The sequence below is a fragment of the Nanorana parkeri genome, unplaced genomic scaffold, assembly GCF_000935625.1.
Source record: "Nanorana parkeri isolate BGI_ZX_2015 unplaced genomic scaffold, ASM93562v1 scaffold124, whole genome shotgun sequence".
NCBI classification, from domain to species: domain Eukaryota; kingdom Metazoa; phylum Chordata; class Amphibia; order Anura; family Dicroglossidae; genus Nanorana; species Nanorana parkeri.
The window spans coordinates 1394288-1407027 of record NW_017306392.1 but is presented as its reverse complement, the minus strand read 5'-3'; the positions used below and the strand labels follow the sequence as shown (position 1 = coordinate 1407027).

Below are 12740 nucleotides of genomic sequence, written 5' to 3'. Positions count from 1 at the left end.
GAAACAAAAAATTGCAGAACAGGCATTTTACTGGATGTAACAAAACTTATCTGTAGGAAACAGACATAGGGGTCAATTCGCAAAGCTTATTTTCTTCATTTCGGCCGTTATTTCATTGATATCGCTTGTTATATAGCTGCTGTGTAAAAGGTAGTCAATTCACAAAACTCAATAACGCTTATTTTTAAGAAGTAGTAAATAACTATTCAGACGTTATTTTAACTATTCAGACATTATTTTAACAACTGGAGTGATAAAATATGCTTGAAATGCAATTCACAAAAGGAAAAGGTTATCACTCATTATTGAGACGTAGATTTATCACCTCCTTCAGGGTGGCCTTATGACAGGTTTCAGGCGTTATCTGATGCTTGCTGCATTGAGATGACATGAGGTAGATAGAAATGGAACCGTTTTTCTTCATTTTCACATTGCTTAATGCTTTTGCGTGCAGAAGAAGACGGCATGTATTTGTCAGTTGTACAGCTTTTATCCTTCTACAAATGTGAATGATTATAGAGGTTTAGTGGCAAATCTCACATGACGCGAAAAATCAAATGTCCCTGAACACTCTTCAGTGGGGTTGTAGAGCAAGTGCATTGTTCCATGCAACAAATTTAATATTAACACGGGCTTTAGGTGGTAAGGAGAATTGCTTGCCCTCCCTACACTGTCTGATTGTCAAAAGATGTAGATTTAATTAAATCTAATGTTTCACATATTCATTCCGTTCAGAAAAAAATGTATTGTTATTTCTCTATGATTTCTTCTCTACTAAATTTAAAATTAGTATGTATGTGGCAAATATGGAATATATTCCTTCCTTATATGTGGAATTATTTTGTGTGGTGAAAGTAACAGTCATCTAGGCATCTGCTCCACCCCTTTTGCTACCAAAATGCACTGCAAAAGTGTTAAACACCCAAAACTTTATTTTATCACAGTAATAGATAAAATAAAGTCTGTGATGCTAAAATAACACTTGTTTAAGGAACGTTAAACTGCGTGTGCATTCACGATTCCAACTTTTGTGAATTGCATGTTTCAACATGCAAAATAAAGAGTGGTAAAATAAGGATAGATAAATTAACTTCTGCTTTCATAATGCTGAGCTTTGTGAATTGACCCCATAGTTATGATGATCAAGGCAATTTCCATAATATTAGATATTTCCTTCAACATCACCAGTATCCAATTATATATTGTTTTAATGAGGGAGCTGTGTTTAACTAAACTGCAAGATCATCAGTCCATAGACCCAATTTTTAAAGACTCATCGCTGCAAGATACCTGTGGCTAGGACACCATACTAAAGCTGGCCAAACATTGTGCAAATTTTGGCAAGTCCTCGATGAATCAGCTGAAATTCGTTCAATGGGTGGCCCTGCTGGCGACCTTCCATCCCACATCCTTTGATGAGAAAATCAAAAGGAGCCGGTCAGAACATTTTCAGGTGAACAGTGACGGCAGCCAGCCAATCAGCTGCCGTCACTGTTCAGGTATTCTGACAGTGGCGGGTATGCAATAGTCCAGCGGGAGATTTGTCCATTTATACGGTTTAGCGTGGATGGAGGAATCTTTTATATTTTTTTCCATTTAGCACCCAGGTTGAATGAAAAAAAAAAATATGAAAAATCTATGGGCAGCTTTAGCCCCAAGGTAATGCTTCACTTAAACACAAGTGATAATTTGGGTAAAACCAAAAAGACAAACCATTTTAACATGTATTTTAAGAAACATGACACACAATTGTTAGTCCATCTAAAATATATGGTAGATAATAAACTGCTGTTATATTTCAGATACCATGCAATCAAATGTGAGAAAGATGGTTTGAGCCATTAATGTATCCAATCAGTCGCACATCATTTGTTAACATAAGTGGAAGCCACACTGCTTCATCGAGGCTCCTCTGCATAGTGTGGTCCTAACTCTATTCTGTAAGATCCTCCATCTTGAAGTATATATAGCAGAGAATAACATGAGGGCAGGTATGCCCGGAGGTAGCCCATTTTTCCTTAAAAGCACAGAAACAAACCAGAAGCCCACCACATCACATCGGCACTTGAAGACCCCTGGGGACCTCCGTTTTTAATGCTAATTGTTAGACAGTAATTTGTGTTTTTCTGCAAGCTAGCAGGTAAGTGTGCTAGGAAAATTTTGTGTTGTTTGTTCTGTTCCAAGCACTTCTATGGGCACCTTACTTTTTAAAAGCTAGATTATAAATTGATTGGTTGCCATTTTTGTTTAAATTAGATCATGCCTTTCAATGCCAAAAGTCCACTCTGGGCATTAAGGGTGCAAAGAAACTTGGTGGCCATCTGCGAGCAGCAATACCCTTTTTGCAGGTTCAAAAAATCTCCATAACACTGAACAGCAAACAGCCTGGAGTCCAGAAGCGGATGGGCTTCCAGTTCAAAAATCCAAAAAGGCACTTGTATTCATCAGTAAGGATGAACTCATCCCAATTTTTTTTAAACATATTACTATTGAATAAAGTTTAAGAGTCCCAGTACAGTACAAGCTTTTAATGTGCTTGCTATGTCATATTGTGCAAGAAAAAATTCAGACTAAATAAGCAAAAATGTATGTATGTGTTATAACACCTGGAAGAAACATTCCTATCTTTGATAAATCATAGTATTTATATTTGTGTCTCCTGCATAAATTAATGCAAAAATGCAGTGGCCAACACAGGTAAGCCTTTTGGTAATTCTCTAGATTAGAGAACTGCCCATTCATTCTATGTGCCAACTGTTCCCGCCATAAACCAAGTAAGCATCTTGCTCAGATGGTGTCTTCGGGGGATTGCACAAGACAAAGTTCTACTCCCATCTCAGTCTTTTTTATTAAAATCCTCTTATTATAAATGTTTGTATGCATTAAGGATGGCAGTTATAAGGATGCTGAAAATCTTTTGTGAAAAGATCTGGCAGTTTCTGAACCTGTGACTTGCAATATTTGTATAGGATAGGGCCAGAATCACACGGGCTTCAATACTTAAAGGGTTATTAAAGCCTCAGTTTTTTTTGCATATATCTACTGCTAGCAAGGAGTAGATATATGCAAAAAGTTTTTTTTTTTAAACAAAAAACGCTTTAACAGCGGTTTAAACTTACCTGTGTCTTCTCCGCGCGCTTCCATCTGAAAATTTGAAACTGCTTTGGCGGCCGCAAAGCATGTTGGGGCAGGCGCATGCGCAGTTCACATTTTCGGCCGGGACGCGAGGAGAGACACAAGTAAGTCTATGGACGCGTGCACCCACATGGAGATACCGTGGGACAGAAAGCGCCAGCAAGGACGGAGGAGTCAGCACTGGATCGGAGACCCGCAACAGCGCTGAAGAGAAGGCTGAAAACTACAGGAAAGAAGAAGAAGATGATCGGATTAAAATACATCATTTAAGGTAAGTGCTTTACTTAACGTTGGGGTTAGGGGAAAAAATGTGCCTTTAATGTCACTTTAAAGAATAAATCTGATTAAATAAACTATATTGGATTCTGTGTATAAAGACCTGTTGTAATCAGCGTTATGTATTCGGTGTAGATTGTAAAATAAAAAAGAACATCCTTACTGGTAACTGTAAGCATTACAAGTACAGTGTTCCAGGGGCTCTACAAGTTCCTTGTTTACTGCCTCAGAATGTAATATATTTCTTTGGTGAGCAAAGTAACAAAGCGTATCATAAATATGTAATAAGCAGGAAGAACAGATGGAACGACAAGTTGGCAGTGACAGAATCTCAAGTGTCACTTGTGCCAAGGAGGGGGGGGAATCAGACTTTGACCCATGCACCAATCCAATGCTAGTGGAGATTTTCATATCAAATGCATCTATATTTGTCAGTCACAGCTGAACTCTCCAAGCAAATATTTCAAAGGCTTGAACATGATGTTCCAAGCTGATGTCTTGCAAGGTCTGGACTATGTATCTAACCACAAGGACTAATTCAGGGTATTGGTTTTCATAAAGGTAGCAAGCTACAACCAACAAGCCAGACAAAATACAGTAAATAGTAAGACAGCACAGATACGGTCAGTAATATTCCTAGTCTAAATACCGACACAGGATTCTCCATAAAAGCACAGAAAGAAGATGATCATGTTTACGAATCTAAGCTTCCCTGACAAATACTGAAAATGTGGAGTGCTCGGGTAATCTGTGCTAACCAGATGGGATTTAAAAAAAAAAAAAGCAGAGAATTGCAGAGAATTTGTTTAAAATTATTAAATACACATATTTCAGATCCCCAGGCTTGAATAGTTATTCAACACTTGGCTAGGCTAAAACCTGCCCATAATATTAGGAGGATGGTTGACTGTGCAGGCAGGATCTAACCACCCTCAGGGCTAACTGTGTAAAAAGTGCCACAGGGTTCTCCAAAAGCCAACCTTACAAGTAGGGGACGATGAAGAGGTTTTGAAAAGGAAGCTGGTTGTGGCTTTTCAGCGATTCTTGAAAGTGATTGGGACAAGTTTTCCATCCATTACAATTACTAGGGATGCACCAATACCAATATTTACACACAGGGTACACGTACCAATAATTTTTTCTCAAGTATTCGCCGATACCAATTACCGATACATTTTGTTTTAGTGTCACGTGGCAATTTTTCTAAAACAATACAGACTAATGATTTTAGGACAGGTGTGAAGTGCCAGGACCCCAGTCACAACTGCAACTTCTGTGACCCTGGTAGTTCTGCCTCTGACTCCAAATCTCAGCAATACATTATACAGCAATGCAGAATACCACCAGCTATAGAGGACTACAAATTCCAGCAATTCATTATACAGCAATGCAGAATACCAGCAGCTATAGAGGATCTCAGGAGGGCTGCGCAGGGTCTTTCAAATTTACACTTGAAGGGAGAACATGTGTGGCACAGAAAGGTATGGACGCCTAATCATGAAGCTCTAGCATTAAAGGGATCCATTCAGTCTTCTAGCCCCGCAATAGCTATATGAAAGCATCAGCAAGACGTTTACATTCTGAAGTCCCGCAGCTCTAAGTCATCAGGGAAAAGAATACAACAGTTCGTCCACAAGTACTCGTGAAAATGCCCGGTATTGGTGCAACCCTAGCAATTCATCTTTCCACCCATTAGGGACAGCTGTCAGAGCTGGGGCCTCTATAAGGAATTAAATTGTGAAGTAAAATGCAGGTATCTTTTAGTGCCTGAAGATACTTTTGTTAGTCTTCAAATTCATCCGTGTCACTATGAAGTCCCTATAATCCTAGGATTCCACTTTTCTCACAAGGGGATTAAGCACGACCACTTTCAGGTGCCAAGGATTGCTTCATGTCATTCAACTATCTACAGCTCATTGAGGCCCTGTAATTCTTAAATGGGGCTTAGTCTCACCTAGGAGAAAAGTAAAAAGATATGTGTACAGCCTAGGCCTCAGATCACAGGAAGGGAATTTAATGGAACACTGGGATTTATCTGAAGACAAGTATCTGCAGTTAAGTAAAAAAAGAAAAAAAAATTAAATCCATCTGGTTCAACAAAAAGCTTCGTACACAATGGATTGAAAAGGTAGTAGAGACTACTCACAGACTACAATGACTAAGGTGACCATAACTGGGGAGGGAGATCCCCTTTAATGCCAGCATTTATTTCATGTTTGCAGGTACTAAAAATGCATATTTTAGAGGATTTCCATTTCAGCTAAGGTAATCATAAAGGCAGCAACAGGACATTTGCTACAGCTGGGTATAATGTTTAACAATTCTCGTCTTTTCAGTAAATTAAAAGTCTTGAAGATAAAAGGAACAACAGTAAGGACATCAATAAATAGCCAAGTAATGGAAAGAATGTGAACTATGTGAGCACTGCCTCTAACAATCAGTTAAAGGGTGACCTTGCATGTGATAATAGGCACGACCGGTTATTGTAAAAGTACCATATTGCTTGCATAGCATACAAAAAAAAAAAAAAAAAGAGTATACATATTGCCAAAATCAGAGAGATAATCCTGCAGATATCCCTTTTTTTTTATTTTATTATCAGAAACAGATTTTCCAGCCTATAACTGGCCATTAGGGCAATTGTCTCACCAAGAATGATGGGTAGAGACACATCAAATGGTACACATTGAATACTCTTTTCTCCACAGGGCTGGAAAATCTCGATTTGTGATGAAGTGTACTTTCAAAAGCCATAAGAGTGCTTTAACAGGCCTTTGAAACCACTGCTTAGCGCAATTCTTGACAATACTCAAATTAGGCGCATTGTACGCTAAGGTTGGGAATGTATAGCCACGCTACGGGTGGCCTAATAGAATAGAAAGTAAAAGAAAAACTAACCTTCGAAGCGAGTCATTGCTGCTGGTCAGTAAGTTATCCACCAGGTCCATGCCATCAGAGGAGGCCTCTTTGTCTGCCAACAACAAGCTTGCCTGGGGGATCCCATCTGATTGCTTTGGCACAGGCACTTCAAATTCCTGAAGTTGTTTTCCAGTGTTCGGTTTGTTAACCTATGAATATCACAAGTAAACAGAAACAATTGAAGATGCAACATCTACAACACAATCCATGCTCCTACCTCACACCCTACCTATAGCAGCTGAGATTAATGAAATAACATCTAAACTATACACTGGAGTGGCCAGATTATTATGACCACCCTATCAGTACTTCGTTGGGCCACCTTTTGCCTTAAATACTGCGGTGATTCTTCTTGGCATTGACTCCACGAGATGTTGAAAGGTGATGCGAGGAATCTGACACCACTAATGTGATGCACTGTTGCCCTTCTGTTGTCTCGTACCAGTCTTGCCACTCTACGTTCTGCCCTAACATTGACTAGTCGCTGACGGCCACAATGCGCACGTTCAGACCCAGATTTTCGGCTGACAGTCCAGTCTTTAAACACTTTAACAGCTGCTCTTGAACATTTAACGAATTCTGCTGTTTTGCTGATACTCGCTCCATGGCTCCGAGTGCCAACAATCATCCCAAGTTCAAAGGCTGTTAAATCGCGTTGTTTACCCATATGTTCAGAAAAAAAAAATCACTTCTACTGTTGTGGTAAACAACCTGCTTCCCTATTTATAATGGTCTGGCCCTCTAGCAACTTCAGCGCCAAATTATAGCTAATTTGCCTACAAACGTCAGGTGGTCATAATAATCTGGCCACTAAGTGTATAATGAACACACATAAAATGATAACAAACATCTTTAATACTGTATCAATAGTCCCATTAATCAAATATTTCACAATTATCAATGTCTAATCATATCTTCAGTGCTTTGCATTTATAAAAGTGCTTAGTCCTCCACAAACGTTCCCTTAAAAAATTACTCCTGCATCAGCCGAGTTCTCTCTATAAAACAAGCGTGAGGTTGCCTTGTCGCACTCCTTACCGGAAAACCCCAGATTAGATGAGGGGGGTGCTCGCAGTGACTGCGGATGGCACCGCCAGGTAATATAGATGAATGGATGTCACCAGCACACCAAGAATATTGTCAATGCTGAGCCTGATGAAGGGGACCCTGCGTAGCCCCGACAGCGCTAGTTCTGATGACATGACGTTTCAATAACCGAACACTTTGGATTTCAATATTCTTGGTGTGCTGACATCCATTCATCTCTCTCTAAAACAGACTCCCCAAATGCTGTTGATCACTATAACTAATGGTTTATATTCACACTCTATAGTATTCTGTCTCTCTACCTCACCTCTGCCTGGGATCTCTCCCAGTAGAACATTAATGAGAGGAGACTAAAAGCTTCCATAGTGTAAAATGGCAAATAGCCAAACAATAAGAATCACACTCACAGTGAAAAGTGCTAGGACAACACTAATATTGCGCTCAATGAAACAGAAAACTACTCCACTTCAAGTTTATTCAGTGCAGCATATAATGGACAGTGCAAAAGTGCCCAAACATGCTCCAAAATTAAAATCAGTTTACAACTTCCCCTCTGATGGACTGTCTCAGTTTTACTTCTAGAATATCGCTTAACTTAACATATACATAGAGAAGACAGAACCTCCAAAGTGTAAAAGCACAGATGTGAAATGCATGAAACCAAGTAAAAACATATCTCCAAAAGATCAGCCACACAGAAGCCAGGGTAGATGTAATCCAAAATGTATATACTATGATTAAACCCAGGTGGTGAAACTCGTGAAAGGCGTGGTGTGGGAGATCTTCATGGTGTTGTACATGCTGTTTATCATTCTTCTGGACTGTTTTTTTTTTTCAGAATCTGCTTGGATTTATTCCAAGAAATTTTGGATTACATTTACCATGGCTTCTGTGCGGCTGATCTTTTAGAGTCTATGGAGCTCTTTTGAAAGTAAAAACAAACACTCACAGAGACATGTGCCATTACAGCATTAAGTATATTTTCTGCTGAGAGGGCTCGAGCGGTGTGTGGGGCACATGAACAAAAAATACTTAGTGCTATAATAGCATGTGTCTCTAGAAGTGTGTTTTTACTTGGTTTTATTCATTAAATGGATTGTCAAGTGCATATTGACCATTAGTAATGATGGTTCTCAGCATTTGGCGAGTCTACTTCAGTACAAGAACTCGGCTGATGCATGAGCAATTTTGAAGCACATTTTTGGAGAATTGAGCACTTTCATTAGACTCTGTTCACACCTAGGCGTATCGAACATGCGCGTTTCAGGACGCGCGTTTTTACCGCGATTCGCGGTAAAAAAACGAGCGACAAACGCGTGTTTCCGAGGGCTACTTGGCTGTATCCCAATGGAAACGCGCGACAAAAACGCTGCAAAGAAGCTCATGTACCTTTTCAGGCGTAGGCCGTTTTGTAGCGTGTTCAGACGGGCTGAAATACGACAAGGTGTGAACCATACCCATAGAAAACAATGGGATTTTCATGTTTGAGCGTTTTGTAGAGCGTTCGTAGAGCGTTGAACGCGCTACAAAATGTACAGGTGTGAACCTGATTGCATAACACGGAGGATATGGTTTGACATTGATAATATCTACAACTAGATCGTTGCTGGCAAAAGGAGAAAAAAAAAAACAGCCATAGAGAAACAAGCCCTCAGTGACCTCTAGCAAACAGAACCTTATCAGCACGCATAGAGCAAACAGCTTGTAAGAAAGGAAGACGAGTCATGCAGAGAGCAGGGAGACTGAAGTCATACACAGGAAAAAGATAAGGCCTATTAAAGGCACAGATTGAAACAGAGTTTACAGTTATTCTGAAGTACAGTCTGTACAAAACACCACAAGTCATGTTAAAAAAAAAGAATAAAAAAGTAAATGCTGAAAGAACATGGTGCTTCCTGACAAAACAAACACTTCAAAAAGTGATAGTGAAAACACTTTTTGTTTATAAAGCGCACATTTTAAAGGGGCTATTAAAGCCTAATGGTTTTTAAGCCATTTCAAATGCTGATGAATATCACTTACAATGAACGCTGCTCCTTCATGTTTAAAAGTTTTAGTTTCCTTCAGAAATTAGCTGGTCCCCTGAGCACTGGCTCCTGTCTTTTGCCATGTTCCTATAAAGCCACCCTTGTGTGCACTAGAAAACTGTGCGTTTCCACATACATACAGACCTAGCAAGACAAGCCACTGCCCTGCTTCCCACTATGCCTTCCTCCCTCTTCTCTTCTCCAAGCTAGTAGAGGGACAGCTGCTGGAGACTTTGTCCCTTGTGCTCTTGTACTGGACAAGAAGTTCAGGGAAGCGCTGCTGAGAAAGTTGGAGCCATCTGTTTGGAAACATGACGACTGTAATGGGCAAAATATAAAAGAAATACTTTGCTGGGCAATGTATATTTGTTTAAATCCAGATTCATTTTTGAAATTACTATTTTAAGCCTAGGCTGACAATAACTTGTCAGTGTGGTGAAAATAATTCCAGCAGTCAACGGATACCTGTTCAGCTACAGGGTTGGTGGGATGAAAAATAATAATTAAATATAAATTTAATAGTAAGTGCTATGGCTAATCTGGGAGGTGACCAAGAGTGTTGAATATGTTGGATAACTAATAAGCAAGCATGTCTATGTGTATAATACTCCAACCCGATGCCAGCAAAAATACCTGGCTTCTGGCTACAGAAAAAAAAAAATAATAATAATAAAACAACCCTAGTCCCACCACTGCAGTCAACATCCAAATCAGATACTAACAAGCAGTCATAGAATCAAAACTTGCAGATTGCATGCATTTTTAATTGCTCTCCAAATTGCAACACCTAAAAGGATGTTTGTCCCAACAGCAGTGCCTAAAGGATGTATTCAAATTAATGGATTATTACACATAAGTAGAGATGCACCGATACCAAGTACCGTACTCGGTACCAGTACAGATACTTTTCCAGCTCCAAGACTAGAGAAAAATTCAAAAGTTAGGAGGCAGCTGTCATTTGTAAGGAGCACACAGGGCTCCTGGGATTTGTACATCTGTTTTAATGTATGATTTTGTTTTTATAAATATAATATATATGGAAGACATGCATCAGATGCACTTCCGGCTTGTAACTGCCTTTGTATTTTAGACATTATCTTTTTCATATTAAAAAAAATTCCATTGTGAACTGCATTTATGTGGGACACATTTCCACATCCATTACAGTATAATTAAGCTAAAAGGCAGTTTCCCATCGTTGGAAATTGTTTGTGTTGCTGCTAGTGAGATGCCCATTTTCTGTGATTCCACCCCGTGAATGAAGCATCATTGCGGATTTTGGACAGCACAGATTATCTTTTTTCTGTCTAGTTTTGATGAGACCATGAAAAAGGAACAGGTGCTCATATACCAGCTTTTTTGCAACCATTCATACAGAAAAAGAAAATAATTAATCAAACCATTAATGAAAAGAAATGTGGATCTTTTCAGTTAGTGGAAATCCAAGCCTTTGTACTTCAAAATTCCTTTGCTGCAGGCTGTTATCCTTGACATTTAAAATCAGACATTCCAGTCTCAGTTACTATTACATTATGGGTCAACTAATGATGTGGAGCATATTACTTAAAGTGCTGATACTTAACAGTAAGCTTTGACTAATGTTAAAGTAGAATTCTATTTTGCCTATATACAAATATAGCAAGAGAGATAGACAGGCAACAGATGTCAGATGACAGTGACACTTACATTATGAACAGAATGGCACTGAGTGATTAATACTGCAAAATGGACACAATGTAACTAAAGCTGGCCATACACCAGTAGAATTTTGTTTGAAAAAAAATCTGTTTTCCCAATGTTTGATTTCTTAATACTTAAATCAACAACTGTTTTTGATAGTCCCCCCCCCCCCCCCCCCCCAAAACAAAAAAACAAAAACGAAAGAGCAGGATGGAAATTACTTCTCAAATGAATAAAGTTCTAACTGTAAACGTGGATTCATTCAAGAAACTCCATTTATTTCCAAAATCAAATGTTAAAACAAACAAAAAATTTTTACGAACATTCGTCACGTCTCTGACGGCATCATTGGATGTTCTGATGAGATTTTACATATTAAAGTGACACTACACTCAGGAGTTAAATCTCCAAAATGCATTCAAGTACCTTAACTATTAACAGAACTGCATCTTATTTGAGTATCACACAGCTGTAGATCCTCAAATCACCTCTGAATTCATGCTGACACTGTCCTTCCTTCTGAATGGTGGCTACTTTTGTTTCCCATGGTCCTTGTATGTGTTGCAAAGTAGCCACGAATGTTCGTAAAAATTTTTTGTTTGGTTTTAACATTTGATTTTGGAAATAAAAATGGAGTTTCCTGAACGAATCCACATTTTGTTGAGTTTTGTTCATACTTAAAAGGTACTGGAATGCATTTTTAAGATTTAGCTCCCGAGTTTAGTGTCACTTCAAGGTTCGTACCAAAATCTACCGGTGTATGGCCAGCTTAAGGGGCACAATCTAAAATGGTCACTATGATACCATTACTGGAAGATGGATGCAGACCTCAATAATACCATCTACTAGCAGACAGTCTGAAAAATTGTCAGGAATGTCTACACTAGTGAATGGGTTGATCACAGTTTCCCCAAAGCCGCTGAGGATTTCCATACACAAATACAATTATGTGGGAGAATTTTCTTACTCAAGAGTAAGGTACAACTAGCATATAGCACAGGCTGCATAGAAAAGCAGATTGCATTTCTGGCACTGGACATATGGGATAAGGTCATGTCCTAAATGAAAGCTGGCAGTGTATGTAGATGAGACAAGGGGTGATTTATAGCAGTACAGTTGGCACTCTGACACTGTGAAGATTGATGTGCAAATCAGCAACATTTGAGGAGCACTGGTTTATCCCATATACATACTGTACAGTTTAGGACAGTGGTGGCGAACCTATGGCACATGTGCCAGAGAGGGCACGCGGGGCCCTCTCGGCTGGCACACAAGCCCAGGTTTGGGCCACCTCTAAAAATAAGTCGCCTCGGTATGCGATGGGCCCAGCAAGCGGCCGTCTAATATGCCTGTGAGGAGGCTGCAGCTGTCTGATTGTGATCGGCCCAGATTGCTTATCGAGGCGATCCAGGACGATCTGACATTTTTTATTTAGAGACCCGCAGCTGCCCTCTCCTGAGAGCCGCACAACCCACCCCCGGGAGCCTTATTGGTCCCTCTAACAGCCATACAGCCCTCACTGAGAACCACTCAGCTCCCCTCAGATCTGCACAGCCCCCCTCCCCCAAGAGTCACACAGCGCCCCCTCGAGAGTCACACAGCGCCCCCCCGAGATCGGCACAGACCCCCCTGTGAGCCGCACAGCCCCCCAAGAAC

At 39.8% G+C, this 12740-nt stretch overlaps 1 protein-coding gene across 1 annotated transcript in view; it reads right to left on the bottom strand.

The window, feature by feature from the left end:
• The window catches only part of LOC108784680 (protein FAM13A-like), a 105708-nt gene that overhangs the window by 23473 nt on the left and 69495 nt on the right, over positions 1-12740 (bottom strand). Inside the window, exon 7 of the mRNA XM_018553551.1 lies at positions 6310-6479. Within this exon, the coding sequence (XP_018409053.1) occupies positions 6310-6479 (170 nt within the window). The remainder of the gene's footprint in view (positions 1-6309; positions 6480-12740) is intronic.